The 21470-nt window shown below is 32.6% G+C and overlaps 2 protein-coding genes across 5 annotated transcripts; both read left to right on the top strand.

The window, feature by feature from the left end:
• The first annotated feature begins 270 nt into the window (after positions 1 to 270).
• Positions 271 to 4817, top strand: LOC138943194 (oocyte zinc finger protein XlCOF6). 3 transcript variants are annotated; one of them, XM_070313788.1, is made up of 4 exons: positions 271 to 383; positions 1033 to 1294; positions 1387 to 3851; positions 3978 to 4817. In XM_070313788.1, exons 2-3 carry the CDS (start codon positions 1172 to 1174, stop codon positions 3823 to 3825), a joined length of 2562 nt encoding a protein of 853 aa, XP_070169889.1. In that variant the 5' UTR covers positions 271 to 383; positions 1033 to 1171; the 3' UTR covers positions 3826 to 3851; positions 3978 to 4817. The 3 variants fall into 3 exon arrangements, with proteins under 3 accessions (XP_070169889.1, XP_070169887.1, XP_070169888.1); XM_070313786.1 differs by having other exon boundaries at positions 1387 to 4817; XM_070313787.1 differs by lacking the exon at positions 271 to 383 and adding an exon at positions 697 to 779 and having other exon boundaries at positions 1387 to 4817.
• Positions 4818 to 6525: 1708 nt separating this feature from the next.
• On the top strand, positions 6526 to 12191 carry Enoph (enolase-phosphatase E1). Of its 2 annotated transcripts, XM_070313779.1 has the most exons (6): positions 6526 to 6793; positions 7416 to 7517; positions 8456 to 8646; positions 9249 to 9381; positions 9495 to 9618; positions 9734 to 12191. In XM_070313779.1, the coding sequence occupies exons 1-6, from the start codon at positions 6698 to 6700 to the stop codon at positions 11260 to 11262; spliced, it is 2175 nt and encodes a 724-aa protein (XP_070169880.1). In that variant the 5' UTR covers positions 6526 to 6697; the 3' UTR covers positions 11263 to 12191. The 2 variants fall into 2 exon arrangements, with proteins under 2 accessions (XP_070169880.1, XP_070169881.1); XM_070313780.1 differs by lacking the exon at positions 7416 to 7517.
• Positions 12192 to 21470: the final 9279 nt, after the last annotated feature.

Below are 21470 nucleotides of genomic sequence, written 5' to 3'. Positions count from 1 at the left end.
ACCACAGCGCCGTTTTTCGTGAGACCGTTTCCCTAGCTGATATAGTGGCGCTACCTGAATTCATTTTAGAATCGGCGGAACCACATGGCCAGAAACTTTTTAATGCCGTGGTCAGTAAAACGACCGATTGGTGCATGTTCGTGCTAAATGAATCTAGATGACGTTACTGTACCAGCTGGAAAAAGTGTCTTATGAAAAACGGCGTGATCCCTCTCAGGTTTCTCTCTGCTGATAAAAATAAAAGTCGAAATATTTCAGTAACTATAAAGACAATTGGGTGCCCAATGTAAATTATAACCGTAATAATTCGGTTAATATATCAAATCTCTTCCAACATTAAATATAATTGGAATAATTGTGAATTGTAAAATGAATAGAAAATTGTAAGTCAAAATTTTATATCAACACTTTTATACCGCCTCGCTACTTCAAGCTTCACTTCAATACCACAGCTTTTATACTATACCTAATTATTTTACACTATATCTAATTATTAATTAAAAATGCAATTTCTGTCGCTTTAAAAAATTTGATAAAGAATTGTGTATTTTACAATATATATATATATATATATATATCGCATAAGATTTATATATATATATATATATATATATATACATATATTGAAATATACAAATATAAATACTCTTCTATATATCTATATAACGCGTTCTAACCTCTATATAGTCATATAGTCACATAGTTACATATAAGGAATAATATAAAATGCACTTGAAATTTAGCGATGAAATTTGCAGTTTTCAAGAAAGGTTCAACGAGTATATTATTTTTTCAGTAGCATATATGAAATTATTAGATATTTACTTCAATTCTCTTCTCGCTTTATATTGTTAAATGTTGAGCGTTTTATGAAAAATTTATAAAACGACAATGAAAGATAATTTTTTTTTCTACGATAAAAAATTGTAACTAACATGCACATATATGAATATTGAGAAATGTCCTTCGCGTAAATATAAGCATACGTTTCGCATAAGATTTATAAGTTTTCAAACAGTTTTTGCTTACTAGGTTTTTGCGTAACCTCGAAGAAAGTGACTATTGATGTCGATATTTGAGGAAAATATGGGAGCCTTATACATCTTTTATAAATAATCTAATAAAAAGTTATTATATAAAAGTACAAGGTGTTTCAATTCAATTTATAAAAATGTCAAATGATTCATTGATATGTCGTTTGTGTGGTATTAAGCATGAACTCACAAATTCAAAATATATCTTTGATGAGGCAACTAATTTAACTCGGAAAATAAATGACACGCTACCAATCAGGGTACGTTAATGCTTTGTATGTGTAATCTATTAAGCTTAAATGATTGATAGTAAACTGATGAAAATAATTAGTATTTCTCTATCTTTTTATAGATTTCGCAGGACGATCATTCCAAATACATATGCTTGGACTGTTACGGTAGAGTTACTACTCATTATGATTTTATCCAAAATGTATTGAAAAATTCAAAGAAAAACGTTAATATGGCAAAAAGTAATTCTTCATTTGAGCCCAATAAAAGTGAAAAAATGGAAATTGCAGCAATTTCCAAACTATATAATGATATGATATATACATGCCCAAATTGCAATATAGATTTAATGATACTAATAAAAAGCAATCCTGATGATTGTAATTACGCATTTCAAATTTCATTGGCCATGGTAGACCAAATGGAAAAATCAATGGATAGAAATATCCAAACCTGTGATGATGCAATAGAATTTGTTAATACTTGCATAAAAACATCAAGTACAGAAGATGATTTAGATCAGAGTATTATCAACGATACATTGGATGATAAGGAACAAAACATCAACAAAACAGATGAGAAGTTACCAATATTACAAGAAGATATAAATCATGTTGGCACTTGCGTTACATTTCAAAAAAATAATATATCGCATCGATCGAGCAAAGGTACAAAAAGAAAACTAAAGGAAAATATTTCTTGCGGAACACCTACTAAATCACAAAAACTAGAAACGAAATTAGATGCAACAGGCACTAATGTATTGGATAATGATTATGGGTGTGTAGATATCTTGATAAAAGATGAGAATCTAAATGATGGAATAGATGAAGGTATCGAATGGCTTAGCGGCGAAGTAAACTTCAAAGAAGAGAATACTACAGTGTATACAATGGAAGTCGAAAAAGATGACATTGATGAAAATGGTATAAAATACGACGATATCGACAATAAGAGTCCAAAAATTGTATGTAATTTATGTGGAGCTCGTTATCTTTCACAATTAAAATACGAGTTTCACATGGAGAGGCACAAGTCAAACAAAATGGATAGATATGTCTGCACAGTATGCGACAAAGAAGCTAGCAGTGAAAATTTATTATGGGATCACTATTTCCATACGCATAAAAGCTCGATGCGGTATGCGTGCACGCAATGCGGCAAGATGTTTACGAAGAAACCGAGATTAAATGGCCACCAAAAGAGACATAAACACTTTGGTATCAAAGAGATACATTTTGAGACGGGCATGGATGAAACGAGCGTCAATCAGGCACAGAAAGCTATCGCGGTCGAAATACAAGGACGAGTTGCCGCAAATTGTAGTCTCTGTGGAAAATTAATAACAGATTTAGATCCGGATGCCATCAACGATTTGGCGACATGCGCGGCCTGCGAGGATTCCACTTTATCGCTGATGGTCGATGGAAACGAAATGAAAGTGATCTCACCGCGGCAGTACCATTGCTCAAAATGCCCTAAACATTTTGTACGCAAGGAGAGATTGGAATTTCATGAGATGAGACATAATGAAAACATGAATGAATTTATCTGCAGCACATGCGGCAAGGAGTTTAGCGCAGAAAACTCCTTATATGAGCATTATCTCTTTGTACACAAAGGGGCTAGACCGCATATCTGTGAGCAATGTGGCAAGTCGTTTCAGTTGAAGGCACGATTGAAGGAACATCATCGCACGCATACAGGCGAGAGACCTTATCAATGTGACGTATGCGGCCTACGTTGCATGACTACCAACGCGCTCAAACTCCACAGGAAAACTCATTTCTCCTACAATCGCTACGTTTGTAATATATGCGACAAGTCCTTCAGCAAAAAACAGAACATGAACGAGCATTTAGAAAAGCACTGGAAAAACGATAAGAATGTATCGCTGCCGCAATTGTTTACATGTCCGGTATGTACCGAAGATCTGCCGACCTATCGTATGCTAAAGTATCACATGATGGAGACTCATCAAATCAACCACCAAGATCCCTTACTAACAACACAAAAACCATGGTACGAATGCAACGAGTGTCATGAAAAGTTCAAACATCAAATGTCGTTGAAGGCGCACAAAGAAAAGGTACACGAGGGTAAGGTCAGCCCGATATTCCAGTGCGATATATGCAATGCTACTTACAGAATCAAGCAGCTGCTAATAAATCACATCAAAAGCAAGCATGGCGGTGAGAAGCGATACAAATGTGCGCAATGTGGCAAAGGATTCAATGATACCAAATCCTTGTACAATCACATTTTATTACACACTGGTAGGAAGCCGTTCACTTGTGAATACTGTCACATGAGCTTCAGGCGAAAAGACTCCAGGGACCACCATCGCCGTAAGCATACAGGCGAACAACCTTACCAGTGCTCGGATTGCGGACAATCGTTTTCTACCTACAACAATCGCTCAAAGCATCGCAAGAAGGAACACGGAGAAGGTGAAATCGAATGTCCGGAATGTGGAGAAAAATGTAACAGTCAACAAGAAATCAGAATTCATCTGAACAAGCATCTTGGTGAAAAATTGAATAACTTGCAACGTGTATAACATTGCGGATAATGTTAATTATACAGGTAAAATTATTGTACAAAGACATTTCGATAACGAAAGCTAACAAGACTTGTTATGAAAATACATGTATTCATATATAACTATAACTACAACTTGTAATATATCGCACATATTCCTCATATGTTTAGGCATTCGTTCTACTGGCATGCACCAAGGCATCGATTCCAGCAGCGAAAAATTAGTGTCAAGGTACCGCAATCAAAACATTACAGTAAAAAATACGAACAAAGGTTGCGTACTTACCGCGCATTCGAGACTTTGAGAACGCGTGTCCCGAGTACACCCGATATTTATATAGTTTACATCGCGGTAAAGTACACAAACCATGTGGTCAGTGGACACGCACGACGTATACATAAGGAGTACGGGGAACAAAGTAGCGGCATTCAAAAGTCAAGATTGTGAGAGAGATGTGATTTAAGACTTGTGCTCCGTAGCACTGTAACATCTCACGGGTGCGTCCACATCTCACCTTACATCAAATGATTTCCATCTCTTTAGAAAGTCCTGAGAAAGCGCTTGTCTGAAAAGTGATACGCAAAACGGACACTGCGGTACAATATGCTATAAAGATTTGACTCTAGAACCTCTAGAACTGATTTCTTCACCGCTGGAATTGATAGCTTGGTGCATCGGTGAAACAAATGTCTGGATACATATACGTATACATACATGAGGAATATGTGCAATTATATGTTATAGATTACAATTGTATACGAATACGCATATTCTCATGACAGATCTTGTTATCTTATTTATTAAAATGTTCTCATATTACGTTATTACAGTTAATGTAATTAAATGAAGTTTATAAATAATTGCAAAAATACATAAAATAAAATGATATACTATCATACACATATTTATAGTAGTATTATATATATATATGATATGCATATTATATATGTACACATACATATTAGATAGCACATATAGCCTTTTAAAGTTTTAAACCACATTAAATAAATAATTTTATATATATACATTTATACATTACGTGTCACAGTTGATTGATTTTAATATATAACACTTTTTTTTTTTTTTTTTACATTTAACGATATCTATGTTAATTTTTGTCGTATTTGTCATATGAAATTCTATGCCTTGATTGTAATGTAGCTCTGTCAATGTTCTAAATCCTGCCGATGTATGATGGTTACCTATATGTAAATATAAGATATGTTCATATGGAATGAGAAAATTATGTTTTTTAATATATTCTTATATCTTTATGAATATAATATTACAAAATTGACACGAGCGCTGTTTGTTTCTTCGATTTATTCGTTTAACTGTAACTTTTTATCTTATACTCATATTTTTCATAGTTACAAACCGATTATATATATTACTACTATCTATAGTAATATTACAACAATATTACTATTATTTATATAACTTTTTATTCCGTGATGTATATGTAATAAGAGATTACAAATATTTTCATTTTACTCGAAAAATATCTCCTAGGGAAATTCTTACTACGGCTATATCTTATGCCGTTGCAAGGCATATTGCGCATTTATGTATTAACGTGGCACAACATTACCGAGAAAATAAAGTAGCGTAGCTACTGTCGTCATTCAAATTTAAATGGCTACTGTCGCGCGCGCGTCACGCAGAAATTTAAATGGACGTAGCGTTGGCGCAAAAATCAGGTGACCGTCCGTGTTCTTCCATAGACAACGGGTTGGGAAAGGAATCGTCGATCGTCAATTACAAGGATAAAAAAAATGCCTGAAAGTCACGGAGGTGACCGGATTTGCGACATAATTGCGAGATCATCGACACTTGGAACAAAATGATACATACGTGCCATATTTGGAAAATGGGCGGAAAATAATGCGCGCGACCTGGAACTACTTTTCCGCGGAGTGATATCAATGAGGGGATTCGTTATCGAGTCGATATTCGAACGGTTTTTCGAACGGCCAAATCGATCATTTTCTTCCGTCGCGAATACCGGTAATCGCGATGGAAACGTTGCGAATTTTCATGCCGATCCGTCGTGAAAACTCGCCAAAGCAGGCGATTTTTCGCGAGATTCACCAGCGTGAAATTTTTCAGAAGGGTGGCATATATAATACAAGCTCGCACACCGACCGATTCGCGACAGCAAGACCGCTGATTGGACGAACTCGAGGGGGAACGAGCCCGATTCGCGCGTTCGCGAATATCTACGCGCCGATACGGGTCGTGGTTTTGTACTTAACGCAGGATCGTTGCGATTCGCCGCGGAACCCGGCTCAAAATCTCATTTCCCCTGAAATTTTTCGTTCGAGTCAACCGCATCCAACGTCAATTTTTCCTCACATCGCGCAAACACTTTACTAATACGGCGCAATGTAGAAAGCGACGAGTAAAAATTTAAGGACGTTTAAGTTGAGTTCGTAGGTGGGATAAAATATAAATGTGTAAAATAATAATAATCGTGAGAAAGATTTTTAAAGAAATATCGTAACTTTTTCAAGCATCTTCTTCGGAAGCGTCGTTTAGATATCTCTCTGCCATCTTATTTTCTTCGAGATTTGAAAATTCGGCGAATTTTCATAAAAGTCCCGGGCACCCGAGATTCATCGATACGGATATGGTTACCGGGTATACCAGAGCTAGGGTGCGAGCCGCGAACGGAGGGGGGGGGGGGATTCGCGAGAGTTGGCACGCACGCATACACCGGCGAGTCACGCATTGGCGCACGGCCAACATTGAATTCGTTCGCCGGCTGCCAACAGGAACGCGTCGTCGCCGACATACACAGCGTGAGCGCCAACCTAACCGAGGGGGAACACCATACATATATAGATACACCGTTATTAATCGTACGGTCGTGGGCGAGTCGTTTGCGAAAATGGCCGGGGAAAAGCGCAGCCAGGATCAGGACGAGACCGCGAGGACGGTGCTCGTAGACATCGAAGGCACCACCACCAGCATCGGCTTCGTCAAGGTAAAAAGTACAAAGAGACGACGGCATAAAGAAGGCATGGACGAAGGACGAACAGCGCGAGCGCGTCTCGCAAACTCGGCTGCGCCGCGATCGTTTCGCGTATCGCTCCTCCATGAATTATTCCCTCCTCGATCGTAAATTGTCGTCAATTTTTTCGCTAATGGGAGTATTCCGCGAGCGGCGATGGCATTTCGTCCGGGGTGTCTGCGGAAAAGCGCGTATATATACGATCGAATTCCACGACGGGTTATTGTCCTCGCGTCTGGGCGGTGTGCCGGCTCGTGCCGAGTTTTCGGCGAGTCGCCGCCACCGTCGCCGTCGTGTTTGCCAAACGGACAACGACTCGAGAAAGAATTTCATTCGAATTCTCTTTAGTAAAAAGCCAACCGCCCGCGTCCCTCCCGGCTTGCTGTAACAGCGGGCGGGCGGTCGGCAAATCGAGCTTGAAAACAAATTTATGTTACGATCTTTTAATGGACTATCGGTCGCGGCGAATGTATATCGACGTGGCGCTCCGAGACGCCGCCGAACGTTACCGGGAACAACGACATCTCTCTCGGCGAGCGTGATTTTTTCGCCACGACGGCGATTGATGCTTATGCGCGGCTTGTTTCCCTTGCAGGAGACCCTTTTCCCCTACGTGCGCCAGAATTTGAAAAATTATATCGAGACGAAATGGGAGGATGACGAGTTCAAACAAGACTATGAAAAATTAAAGGAACAGGTAACTATAAGACTTTCACCGGAGTTGAAGGAACGGATAAATATATAAAATTCCGAGAGTTAAAGAAACAAATAAATATGGGTTTTTGCGACCTGCAACCAGTTATATATATATATATATACAGGATAAAAGAAATAATCGGAAGAATATTTGTGTGCGCGTGTGTCCATGTTCTTTGTTTGAAAGTTTTATGCTATGAGAAAAATGTAACAGTCATAATTTACGTTATATTATGTCAAAATCTTTTTTTCCACACATTTTTCCTCTTTTCTTCTCTAATAAAACATTTTCACGATAGAAAAATTAAATAATGCGTTGTGAAACAATTCTTACAATATTATAACACGATAGAGAAAATCAACTACTTGGAGAGAATTAATTTGATCGATTAGTCGATTGTCGAGCTTTAAGGTAACATTTTTTTTATTTTGAAATGTTATTTGAAACAATATTGTTAGAAGATGATACGCTAAAATAATAAATGTTTATAGAGAAAACTTTCTTATTGTTTTTCATATTATTCTTATGATAAAATAATGGGGGATGAGAGGGATTTCTGATACGAATAACAAATGAGCGTAAAGTATTCCTGTCCCCCTATCCATCCTTCTATTAAAGATTATCTTTTCGGGCAGGAATGAATTTTTTTTTTTTTTCTCCCTTCTTCTTCTTCTCGATTGATGTAAACTTCTTTCTATCTAGTATGAAGCTTAGCGCTTCATTTTATATTTTAAATCTAAATTTATATATATTTTGTATAATGTATATCTTTCTTTATGTTATGCATAGATAATTAAATTTATTTTAGACTTGGACCTAATATAAACGAATTTAAATGTTTTATTATTTATTTTCTTTGAATAGTATTTCATTATATGTTTTATGTTTTTTGTTTTTTTAATCAATATCATCAATAGTTTACTAATGTGCTTTTTTAGGCAAAAAAGGATGAGAAAGATAAATTAGATGGCTTTGTAGCGATTACTGACGAGAAGCCTGAAGAGGAAAAAGATTCACTTTTGAAAAATGTTTTGTGGCAAATGGATAATGATCGTAAAACAGGGGCATTAAAACAATTGCAAGGACATATGTGGCGTGAAGCATATAAAACGGGCACAGTTAAAGCTCAGTAAGTTGTCTTATTTTGTTTTTCCTTCAATTTCACTTGCAATAAACAAGGTTGATTTGTTACGCGTCATATTGTCTTTTTACAAAATTTGTGGTGCATAGAGATCTTTTAAATATTAAGATATTAAGATATTAAGATTTAATAATCTATAAATTTTTATACATATTATATATAATATATTTCAATAAATTGTGAGGTGAACATACATAATATTTGGGCTCACTTCAGTTGTCTTATTTATATTTATTTTTTATATAAAACTTTGTCTATGTTATATTAAAGATCATGCGTAAATAAGAATAGGTTTTGTGTGATGTATTTTATAATTCTATGTTTAGATTATTCTAATTTATGAATCTGCTTGCACATTGTTATCGTTGCATCATATTAAAAATTGCTTTTTTCTTAAGCAATTGTTATATGAGACATTACTTTATGATTTTATCTGTCTTCAATTTTTTTGATTTTCTGAAATAATTCTTCAATTCTTCATATTGATTATGAAAACTATTCAGTAACAAATTGAAGTTGTAAAAATTAGAAAGTTAAAGAAATCGAAATTATTGTAATGTCAAGCTTCGTCAAGGGCATATTTTGTTTAGTGTTTATGAAGATGTTCCTAAAGCGTTTGAATCTTGGAAAAATGATGGCAGAAAAATATACGTCTACTCAAGTGGCAGTGTTGAGGCGCAAAAACTTCTTTTCGGACATTCTATACATGGCGATTTGCTTAAGGTATTGTACAATAATATAATGCACTATAATTAAAGATATTCGACTGGAGATATCTGGATAGAATATGTATGTAAAAACTATATGACATTATTTTTGTCTTTTTTTTTTTTTAGTATTTTAGTGGTTTCTTTGATACAGAAGTAGGTGCAAAGCAAGAAAGTGATAGTTATAAAAACATATTGAGTAAAATTGACGACAAACCGTCCAATGTTGTTTTTCTCACTGATGCTGTAAAAGGTTTGTATATTTCTCTTTCTAAATGTAGAAACGAAAGAGATTTACTACATTATATTTTTGACGATTTCTGCAAATTTGTCTTTGTTCATTCTTTTGTTCTCTTACATGATGACAGAAGCCGCAGCTGCCAAGGAAGCAGGTTTATCAACAATCATTGTGGTACGTGAGGGTAATGCGGCTCTTAATGATGAAGAAAAGATTATGTATACAACTATCAAGTCCTTCTTGGATTTAACATTTCAAACATCTACAAAGCGACAGAAATTAGAAACAGCAAATGAAAAAGTTGAGAAAGATACGACTGATGTCAGTGAGCCGATGGATACTTCTGAAGATGTAGAAATACCTGACATTAATGATCAAAAAAATGAAAAAAACAAAGATGTGAAAGGAGTGACTGAATCAGAAGGAACAGAATGTTTAAAGAATCAATTGTCACAAGATGCTGCAATTTCTCTGCCGCCAAAGGAGGAAGCAATGGTGATTGAAAAAGAGCCCTTAAATTCTGAACAGAAGACTCCAGTTGTGGAAGCAGAAGAATCTGGTGTCAAACATAAGGGCATGAACAAAGATACAAGCTCATCTGGAAATGTAGAAGAAACGATGAAAGATGACGCTATAGCCACAAAAAACAGCGATCAAATTGCTATACCAGAAAAGACTGAGGAAGACTTGGATACAATTACAACTGAAATTATTCCCACTGCCAATAAATCCTTAGATGTATCTATTTCAGAATCTATATCAAAATCTGAAAATACTCCGACATCTTCCGAGAAAAAGATCAAAGACTCGACAGATATTGCGAAAAATGTACAAGCTGAACTTGTCAACAAAACTCAAACGGTTGAAAATGACAAGAAAGATGATATTGAACAACCGCAGTCACAAAATTGTGACAAAACAAAAAAAGAAGCAGATAAACCTGAAGAATGCTTGACAGCAGAAAAGGATGAAATAAAGGAAGAATCAAAAATTGTTTCCGGCATATCTGAAAGCGAAAAAAATGTTTTAACAAAGAATGAAAAAAAAGAAATAAAAAATCAAGAATCAACTGTGGTAGACTTTACAGAAAATGGGGAGATTGTACAGGCAGCTGTGGAAAAAACTATAGTAGCAGAAACGGAAGCAACAACTAGTACGACAGACGTAAAGAAAGAGATAACAACTGAAGCATCCGCAGAGAAATGTTTGGAAACAGTTGCAAAGCCTGAAAAAATCGATGAAAAGACACCCCAAGAAACGGAGGAGACAGTGGTCACTGACGCTGAAAAACGCGAGAATGAAACTACGAAACAGGAGGTAATAAAAGATGAAGACACAGTGAAAGAAGAGAATGTGGTGGATATGAAAGACAAAAATATAGTGGATTCGGAAAAGCAAAAACTCAATGGAACCGCACAAAATGGAAATACGGATGTGCCAGTGTTGGATGACAAATTACACAGTAACGGACTGAACGAAGGAACGTCGAAGGAAACGACGAGCGAGGAAGCGGCAGCGCAAAACGGTGAGCCTGAGAGTTCGTCGGAAAGTAGTGCGGCGGAGTCCATAAAAGTTAAAAAGGTCGTCGATTCTACCGTAGTCGACGGTGCCGGAGAACCCGACGTTGTTCCTCCTGTAGTTGTAGCGGCGACGTCTTAACTTTGTTCTTATACAGTTTAAGGAGCCCTACATAAGCATAACCCTAATCCACAAGTACTTATTCACAGGTATAAACTGATATAAATTGATTCCCTATACTTTACGTAAATCGTACTACGCGTTCAAAACGTGACGCGCTATTTTAAAATGCAGTTCGTAAACTACCGTTCCTTTCGATGATTATAACGAGAAATAGAAAATAACGGGATACGGAAGATTTCATTTTTTTTTTTTTTTTTTTTTTACATTACGATAGTTGTATATTTTATTTTTCGCGATGATGGCCAATTTCTATTTATATGACGTCTACATCGTTAACGTTTTATGTTAACTCGTACATACACTGACTGATGCCCCTATATCACGGAGATCGGCATCTATCGTTAATTTTTTCATGTCTGCTTTCCTTAATAACGATCCATCTTCGATTATTATCACAATTTCGATAAGGGAAAGCTTGACGTGACATTTTTACGATTAAACTTGCAAAACTTTCTTAGCTGTAATTTCGCGCGTGATCGGTCTAGAAGTAATCGAACGTGTCATCCACTGTAATCGATTACTATGTGTTTTCTCTCTCCCCAATATTACTATTAATATTTACATAACATGTGTATTGACTTATCTTTTTTATATCGCCTAAACAGAGAATGAGATCATACGTGAAAAAACGTGATAGGATAGGTAATTCCAATATAGTTGCAGTATGTTAAAATGTCGATTGTATCTGTGCCAAATGAATTTAACGATTCGAAATCTTGCTTCCTTTATTTTACCTCTTCAGTTTTCTTTTCCTTGGTAGTTTGATGTACTATATTAAAAGATTTGATCAATGTTTTATTTTAGTGCTGCAACCAATTATAATGAAACTGATTAAGAATTATTTTAAGACTGAATTGATAACAAAATGTCAATAAGAACACCCAACACAAAACAATCGATGGTGTTTTTTTTTTTTTTTTTTTTTTTTTTTTAAGATTATATCATAGATCTTTGTTGCGCACAGCATATTTTTGTGCATTAGTAAACAATGCACATTTCAAGTTTAAATGATTGTAGATACATCGCGCAACACACAGTAAACTTTGTTAGCTTTGCTCATTGCGTTTTTGTTATATATATATATATATATATATATATATATATATATAATAAAATAATAAGAAATTTTTTAATATTAGACATTACATTGATACATTTTTTTTACCATCGTTTTGTCTGCCTAACATGGTTCGCGTTTTCTTTTTAGCGAATGTTAATATAATATGGGACCGTTGAATTCAATCGCTAAACATTTGTCAAAGATCTTAAAAGCTTATTTTAACTTTTATACATACATTATCATTTCGTGATTTATAATCTTTTTAGCCTTAGAGATGAATTGGCTTTAAATGATTACTTAAATAATCTGATCTGTATAGTGATTACAAAATATTTGTAAAAACATGTAACCAATTGGATCCATTCTCCTCTCTATGATTGAATCACGACATGATTTCAAAATACTCGCAGAAGAGCATATCGATTTGTAGATTTACTCTGTTCATTCCTATAAACTGATATTGAGTTGCAAAATCTGTGTGTGTGTAATGACATTACATTATCAATTTACACATAATCTAAGTAATATTTGCCAAAGTGAGCAAATTAGATGGTGTTTTGTATAAACTAACTGCTTAGATTATGTGCAATATATGATAATGTAGATGCGATACATATGGATTTGCTTATTTTTGTGACGCTCAACATAGTATACGGAAACAATACTAGAAAATAATAATAATAATAATAACGATTAAAATGATATTCATGCGACACTTTTGTTCATTATTATTATTATTATTATTATTATTAATTTTACTGCTATTCTTGATGCCCATTCCTGTTAAATTGACTGTGATTTAAGAATATTGATAGACATAGGTTTTTCTCGAAATGATTCGTTTTTATCGAGGACGCGAAGGCGATCATTTTTGTCGACGAATGATATTCTGTTGCGATTATTATTTTTATTCGGATTAATATTGCGGCCGCGTCGAGGACTCACTAAGGGGACTTCTATAGATCGATAGACGATTTCGCGTCGTTCGCTTATATTATGTTCGCCGACTATGCTAGGGAGACGCGATGAAACGAAAGAAACGCGCGATACGTCTACACGCTAGTGCGTGTATAACAGGAACGAATACAAGACCAATGCAAAACAAGCCACGATTTGATACTTTATATGATATATACTCTTAACAGACCTCGCATATTTTATTTGTAAGTCATTTATTCGGAGAAAGATGTAAAATGTGTATTGAATACTAGCGATGATCATTCTTGCCATTACATTACTCATCTCGAAGTAGTCGAAATAAAAATGAACTCTCATGCTCTCCGCCTCGTCACCCTCGGAGTGCTCAGCGATAAGTTCACCGATAATCTAAGATCAGCTGTCGTATCATTTTTACACATGACCAAAGTGACTCGTTTTTACTTGATCAAAAGAATGTATACATCTTTTTAATAGTTTAGATTTTTAAAATTTGATCTACGAGGCGATGAGAATGGAAGGAAGGAAGATATTATGCCTTTAATCGTGCAAGTTGACTCGAGGAGAGATAATGGAGGAGAAACACAGAATCCTTCTCTATTGACTGATCATTAAAATTGATAAACTGCCATTATTTACGATAAGTTAGACACGAGGGTGAAATGACGATGTGCACGAAGCTTTCTTCGGCTGACTTTCACGACATCGCCTGAATCATCATCCCCATATCATTCATACTACTGTTTTGCGTCGATAGTCGAGAAGGTTGAAGCGCACATCTTGATCGCACGCTCGAGCGCGAGTCGTCAACACACTCATTTCTCGATTACAAACGATTATCTCTTAATACTTTCGGGTCTGTATTCGATATAATCGATTCTTATCTCAAGTAATATCTTAAGATACTAATACGGCTCTGCGATTGGTTTAGGACATCTTGAGATTGTACTTAAGACGATCATAGATATAAGAATCGATTATGAATACGGGCCTCAATGCCGCGGCAATCATGTCGAAGAGCAACAAGAGCAACGTCTCAATAGCATATATATAAAATTGTACTTATGCATTTCTATGTAAAAATACGAAGAAAAAGAACGATATTTACATTTACATTTAATTTACAATTTTACGATGTATAATTCCTAATATTTTAGACCTACAGACAAATTAAAATTCATGCGGCATTGAACGTATTAATGTTAATTCTAATGACAGTCGAATTGATTTATCAAGTTTCATGTAACATGTGAAGTTATGGAACGAAGAACGTTCAATTTATTGACTGTTTTAACTCGAGGATTAATTCGAAAATCAATGCTATCGCGATCGAGCTTTGTCCGTTTTGTAATGTAAACGTAAACGATAAAAGAAAGAAGACAAGAACTTGGACAATGCAAATTTTTTACATTAACCACGCATTAAATATCTCAATAATTTAATTTTAAAAATTAGAACTCTATACAAAATACAATATATTTTTCGTGGTATTAATTATATTAAATAATATCTTTTTTATTAATTATTATGAAAGTAATTATATGAATATGTTTTTTAATGTTAAATAATGCTGATGAGATTTTAGTTTTACTTATGTGTGTTTATGGGAAAAAAAAAAAAACTGTAATATGATAAAAACTAAAACACCTGACACCTGTGTGTCATCAATAGGTTTTCCAAACTCTATATATATTCATTGTAAATGTATTATCATTACTTATTATTATACTATTCTAATTATGAAATTTTTTGACATAGATTAAAGCAATAGAAAGAGGTCCGAGTATATTGAATACAATTCTAATTCAATTCTAACAAGAGACTATGGTAATCGAAACCTAATATGATGTATCGCTTCTTTATTATTATCATACCACGACAAACATTAATCTGATTAAAATCCATATCAATCCTTATATTATTGTTAAGATTTTCGAATTACGTTTCGTTTTAAAACGAAACGCGTACAACGTGTGATTCCCCGATTCCAATTTTGCAATTTCTCGATAAATTTATCGATCGCGACCCTAGCGAGAAATAGAGAGGATAATTCTATATAACATATGACGCTTTTAGAATCGTAATTCACAGGAGACTCTACCATCTTTTCAAAGCGTTAAGATTACGAGCAAGACGATCGAACAAAATCCGACATTTATTACTATTAACGAGAATAACCTCATATTCATTAGCGATATTATTGTTTATAATTCATTGGTATATCTCCAATCAATATAATTGTAGGAGAGACGTATGGACTTTATTGATACTTTTTTTTTAATTTTTAAGGATAGATGTCCCCGGGAAGAGTGAAAGTCAAATGTCAAAACACAAATTTGAAATCAAAAGATAAAATCTTTTAAAAATTCATCAATATTTTGTATACTATATTAATTTATTTTTCTAAATCTAAATTTTTCATTAAATTATTATTCTATTAATTTGATATATTTATCATATATAGTGTAGTCTATTGCGGCGAGCATTTGAAGAAATAATAATTTCTATCATTACGATCTAAACAATATACAACATTATCTGAATAATATTAAAAAATTATTAAAAGCTAGGAAATTTTCAAATTTATAAGTATTCATGCGGAAGTTAAAAATATTTTTTAACTTCCGCATGAATATTTTTGACTTAATTTTTTTAATATTTTGTTGCCATCTAACGATGAATCTTTGAGCATCATGTTTTTTGTATATTCAATGATTCTATTAAAGTATGTATTTGTAACAAAAATGCATTGATCTTCACTGAAAACTTTTAATATAATCAGAAAATTATATTTCAATAACAGTGAACATTAAGCATCGAATGTTATTTTTTTTTCAACTAACTGCTCCCAAGTGTTAAGATTACATTAAATGTTAATTAAATATGTTATTAAAAACGTAAAAATTGGAAATGTTTTTTCGCTTTTTGTTAAAGTATAATTCGGAATATCATTCTTGAATTTTGATTCTTCTCTTTTTTTTAAACATATAGCCATTATTTGATTTTCACTCTTCAATTGTTCCTATAAGCCTATTGCATTTTCCTTTGATTTTTTTCTCCCTATATATTTATAAAAAAAATAAAAAAATCTACATTACATTAATTCCGAGAAGAGATCATAGTTACAATTATATATAGGGTGTCTCAGAATTAAATCGATAAACTTCAGATGGTTATAAGAGACACCAAAAACAAATCAATTTTATCAATAAATCTATGTCCGCTTTTATCAATGTGATTAAATAGAAGTGTTTTTACCGCATGACATTTTTGTGTATAAAACATCTTTCGATATCTTGAAGAATTTTCAAGATATATGGAGAAAAGCAAAAAAGCCACTTTACATATGAGAGGTGATTTCACTCCTTGGACTCGTTTTATTGACCGCAAATGGAAATTTCTAAATTCATCTATACCTCCCTCTTCCCCCCTACATGTGTATAAAGTTTTATGAAAATCAGAATTTTCGGATTCGCGAAAATCCTTCGTTAGTCTTTGATTCGCGGACACGGGTTTATTGACAAAATTGGCATGTTTCGATGTCCTTTATAAAGTTTGTCGGTCTAATTCTGGGATATCCTGTACATTATTATGTTCTCGCAGATATCAATATGTATGTTATATCCGTAAAAGCACGAGCGATATGTTAGATGAGTTTGATTTGATCTGATTGAATATTTCACGAGACTCGCACGCATATACAGTACATACAAACACACATCGATCGTTGCACAATCCCGTTGTTCTCCCTATTTATATTTACTGAATATAATACGAGTTCCCCCGAAAGATTATACGCACTGTACAGAACAAATCAGATTTAATAAATTTTTCTTCTCCCTAAATTTTGACTGCTATTTCTTAGAGCAAAATAAATGAATTTTGCAATTAGAATTGCAATGTGACGTTCGTTTTCATTTCTATCTCCCGTATCTGTAACATATACGTATGTGTATACGAATTTCGAAACTAAAGAATGATGTGTGTGATTTTAAGAATGTGCGAACTATAGCATATGTTATAGTTGATTAATATAATCACATATTCAATATACATGAAAGATACATTTTTTTTTTTTTTTTTTTCTTATAACTGTTTTTATTGGATTATTAGTTATCTATTACTCGTGTAATTTCCTGTGACAGTCTCGCGAGATACGAAACATAAGGATAGCATATATATACATACATAAAAAATTTACGTAATAATATAATGATAATGTCTATGTATTGTCTTTATGTTAAGATGCTAATTATTGATAAATATGTTAAGATATTTATATAGTGATTTACGTTCTGGTCCTATATTGAAATTGGATTTTTCTACGTAATCGAACGTGTTGAAAAATATTAATCTTTGGATAAAATGGCAAAAATCTCCTACAAATTATCACATCTAAAATAATATTATCGAAATTGTGAGGCGATATATAAAACGATATTTATATATGTATATCGTATTTATGTGTTGCAATCGCTAATGAAATACAGAATCATTGATGTATCATTCTTCAATTAACAACACTTTGATAAACTCAGTAATTATTCGTACTTGACGAAAATTCTGATAAAAAATAACTTTTACTATACATTTTCGACCTTCAACATTAAGTATGGAGTTAATACTGAAATTACAATCAATTTACTATTGAAGGTTTACTATTGAAAGAAGAAAAAGATTTATACAATATATTTTCATCAGTTCTGAATCATAATTAGCTAAAAATGAAATTATTGATTGCTTATAATTAAAAAAAAACTCTAATAAATTCTCGATATTTTTACACGAAAGATTAACTCTACATATGAAAAATAATTTTAACATTAAACAATGATACGATGAGTCATCTTAATAAACGAAAATACAAAAATTAAAAAAACCGTACGTGCGAATATAATAGTTACAAGAAGAAAAAATATAGAAAATATTAGAGAAGCAACACCTATTGCGAGTAGTTTAATATAAGTTGAATATCGTTACAGTTGATTATACATTTTTGGTTCTTTGTCCATTCGAATATTGACTATGTCGTCCCCCGTTATAGTTTATAATATTAGATGAACTCATTAGATGTAATTTATCGCGATACGATATAATAATAGTTATAGCAGCATATTTTACACAAACATTACGTTGATACTTTTATTATCCTCCGATTAATCTGCTGATTTTAATAGCTATTAGATCATGTACGTAAGTAAGATATCTCCGATGTGAAATTCAATAAGTTTCATTAAGTCGATGATAATATAATAATAAGCAATAAGAGAAATTAATTTATCGCATGTAGTACGATGTTGTCGATGTATGTCCTTTAATCAATATAATTTTGTTTTTTAATAACAATTGCTTTTCTCAATCATTATATGTATATATATATATGTAATGCCGCTTAATATCTTTATTGCATATTTAGATAAAATCACCTATATTCTAGATTTGAAAGGCTTTTTTTTTTTTTTTTTGTGTGTGCGGAAATGCCAACTTTAAAAAGCTAAGTTTTGCAATATAACACACTGTAAGAACAAAATGTATTGGATATTTGGTACTGAAAATACACGATTTTAAAATGTGAAATAACCTTCATTTTCTTTTCATATATATATATATATGTATATTGTATATTATGTTTTAATATTAAAATTGTTTTTCTAAATACAATGCAATATGTGTGTAGGTATATTTTACTTAATTAATTATACATATGCATATCGTAGAATCCACAAGATATATGTATTCTCTGAGAAAGAGGGGGAAAAAAAAAAAAGGGGGAGATGAAAAATTCTTGAAAACATATTAATGTATATAAATAAATATGATAAATTAAAGTATGTAATAAAAATACACTTAAGTAAAATACACAATCACATATTGCACTTTATTTAATAAAATGCAATAGATCAGGATAAATATTTAGAAATACACGAATTTGGCGAACGATTTTTCCAATTCTATAGTTTAAGAGAATATATTATAGCGACTGTTTCTTTGCTATCGATATATGTACGTAATGTTATCAAATCTATACGTTTATAATATTTATTTCTGATTATGATTATCATATTTAAAAAAAAAAAAAAAAAAACATTCAAGTTGAGAAAGTAGCACAGATAGAAATATCTTACGCATACACACATAGATAAATATATTATTATCTCCTCTTACATATAGATATTTTGAAATTAATGGGCTAACGATAAATTATGAAACACATTGCGATAGATTGCGAAATTACATTCAAATAGAATCTTATCTTTTGCGATTATTATTATTTAAAGGTAAAATTCACACACATTGATGCATTATTGCTTGATGTTACCGACAATCGACTAGATTTTCCAATTATCACCTAATCTAATAATAATCGCGAAGCATTAATCAAATTGCGAATTTTTAACATTATTTCGTCGATGATGAAAGCTATCTTTAAAAAGCTGGTAAAGCTATTAAATATTGCTTATTGAATATCTATTGTACAATATGAGATGCGTCGATAAAATATTTCTCGCAAATATTATTTGATTAGCTTAGACTAAATTATATTCCATCAAATATGTCTCATTCAATTACTGCAAATAATGATTTACATGTCATCGTCATGAGTTTAGAGTTATGATTTTTCAATTACGATATAATTTTTCAAAGATTAATCGAAATCGTACAAAATCCAGTCATGCTTCTGCATATTTCAAGAAGATGTCACTATTAAAACCAATACAGAGAGAATATTCGATTTTATAATAGAAAAAAGAGAATATTCTCTCTTCTTTATTAATTCACCATAAATAGTTTTCACCATAAATTTTTAATTATTTTTGTCTAAAAATATTATTAATATTTGCGCGCTCAAATAAATTGTACATTTAAATTAAATACGTTTAGCGGTCTTTTTTTATTATATAGTAGAAATAATATTTGTATGTTTTAGAAAAAAATCTAAAATTTTATCAATCTAAATTAAAAGAATTGAATTTACAAAAAAAACCTGTACGACATATGATACAATATATATATATATATGATTATGTATAATCAAACATTCAAATATCTGTTTTAAAAATAAATTTTATAGAGAGAGAAGGAGGCTGAAGGAAGGAGAAAATTGATAAAATTAACAGCAATAGATATTAAAGTGGCCTACACTATATGCATATATACAATATATATATATATATATATATATATATATATATGTATAAATGTTTCGATATTAAAAACAATACGCAGGAATGTATGAAGATAAGTTAATTTTTTTTTAATAATCAGGCTTCGAATGCTCTTTTTAAGAGACCTATAAGATCTTTTTCTATAATTTGAATTTAAAACTTGGTCTACATAATAATAAATCTTAATAACATCTTTTTCTTTCTCGTTGTCTCTCTCTCTCTCTCTCTCTCTCTCTCTCTCTCTCTCTCTCTCTCTCTCTCTCTCTCTCTCTCTCTCTCTATCGCTTTTAACCTACCCGTCCCCCTTCTCCTTTTCTTTCATCCTCTCACCTTGTGATCCCCCGTCACTCTCCCGTTTTCCCCCTCGCTTGTCTTCTTGCTCGCTCCCCTTTCCACTCTTTCCTCTTATTCTTTTCTTTCTCTCCTCCCCTTCTTTTTCTCTCTCATTTCTTCTCTCACTTTTATATTCTCTAGCTTTATTTTAAATTACTCTGGTTCATCAATTTTCCGTAATCTCCAAGTTTTGTTTTATTTTACATTTGATATTTTGTATGTGTGTCTCTCTCTCTGTTTTGACAAGTTTTGTTATAATTAATGAAGGATTTCCAAACTTTCTGTTGAAAATATCGGAGATGCAAATAAAGAGATTTGATAAATATGTCGTGAAATACTGTTATATTATCCATTAGATTAGGACAAAATGAGTTATAAAGAGATATAAAAAAAAAAATAATTTCTTAGAAAAGTGATATTATCACGAGAATTTATCATAAGAATGAAGTGTCGGAAAAAATATCTAACGGATTGAAGAAGAAGATTGAGAGAGAAGAAAAGATCTTAAATGTGTGTGTGTGTGTGTGTGTGTGTGTGTGTGTGTGTGGTATACATCCAATATGTATTGTACAAGAGTGTGACACTTGTTGAAACTACAGATATTGTATATGACATTCACACAAGCTAAAACTGAAATAGTGCATTCTATACAATCATGATGATGAGCTACG

This window comes from Polyergus mexicanus, unplaced genomic scaffold, assembly GCF_030449975.1.
Source record: "Polyergus mexicanus isolate NDT 795.1 unplaced genomic scaffold, iyPolMexi1.0 SCAF_25, whole genome shotgun sequence".
Taxonomy (NCBI): Eukaryota; Metazoa; Arthropoda; class Insecta; order Hymenoptera; family Formicidae; genus Polyergus; species Polyergus mexicanus.
The sequence above is the reverse complement of the archived record's forward strand: the minus strand, read 5'-3'. Positions and strand labels throughout refer to the sequence as shown.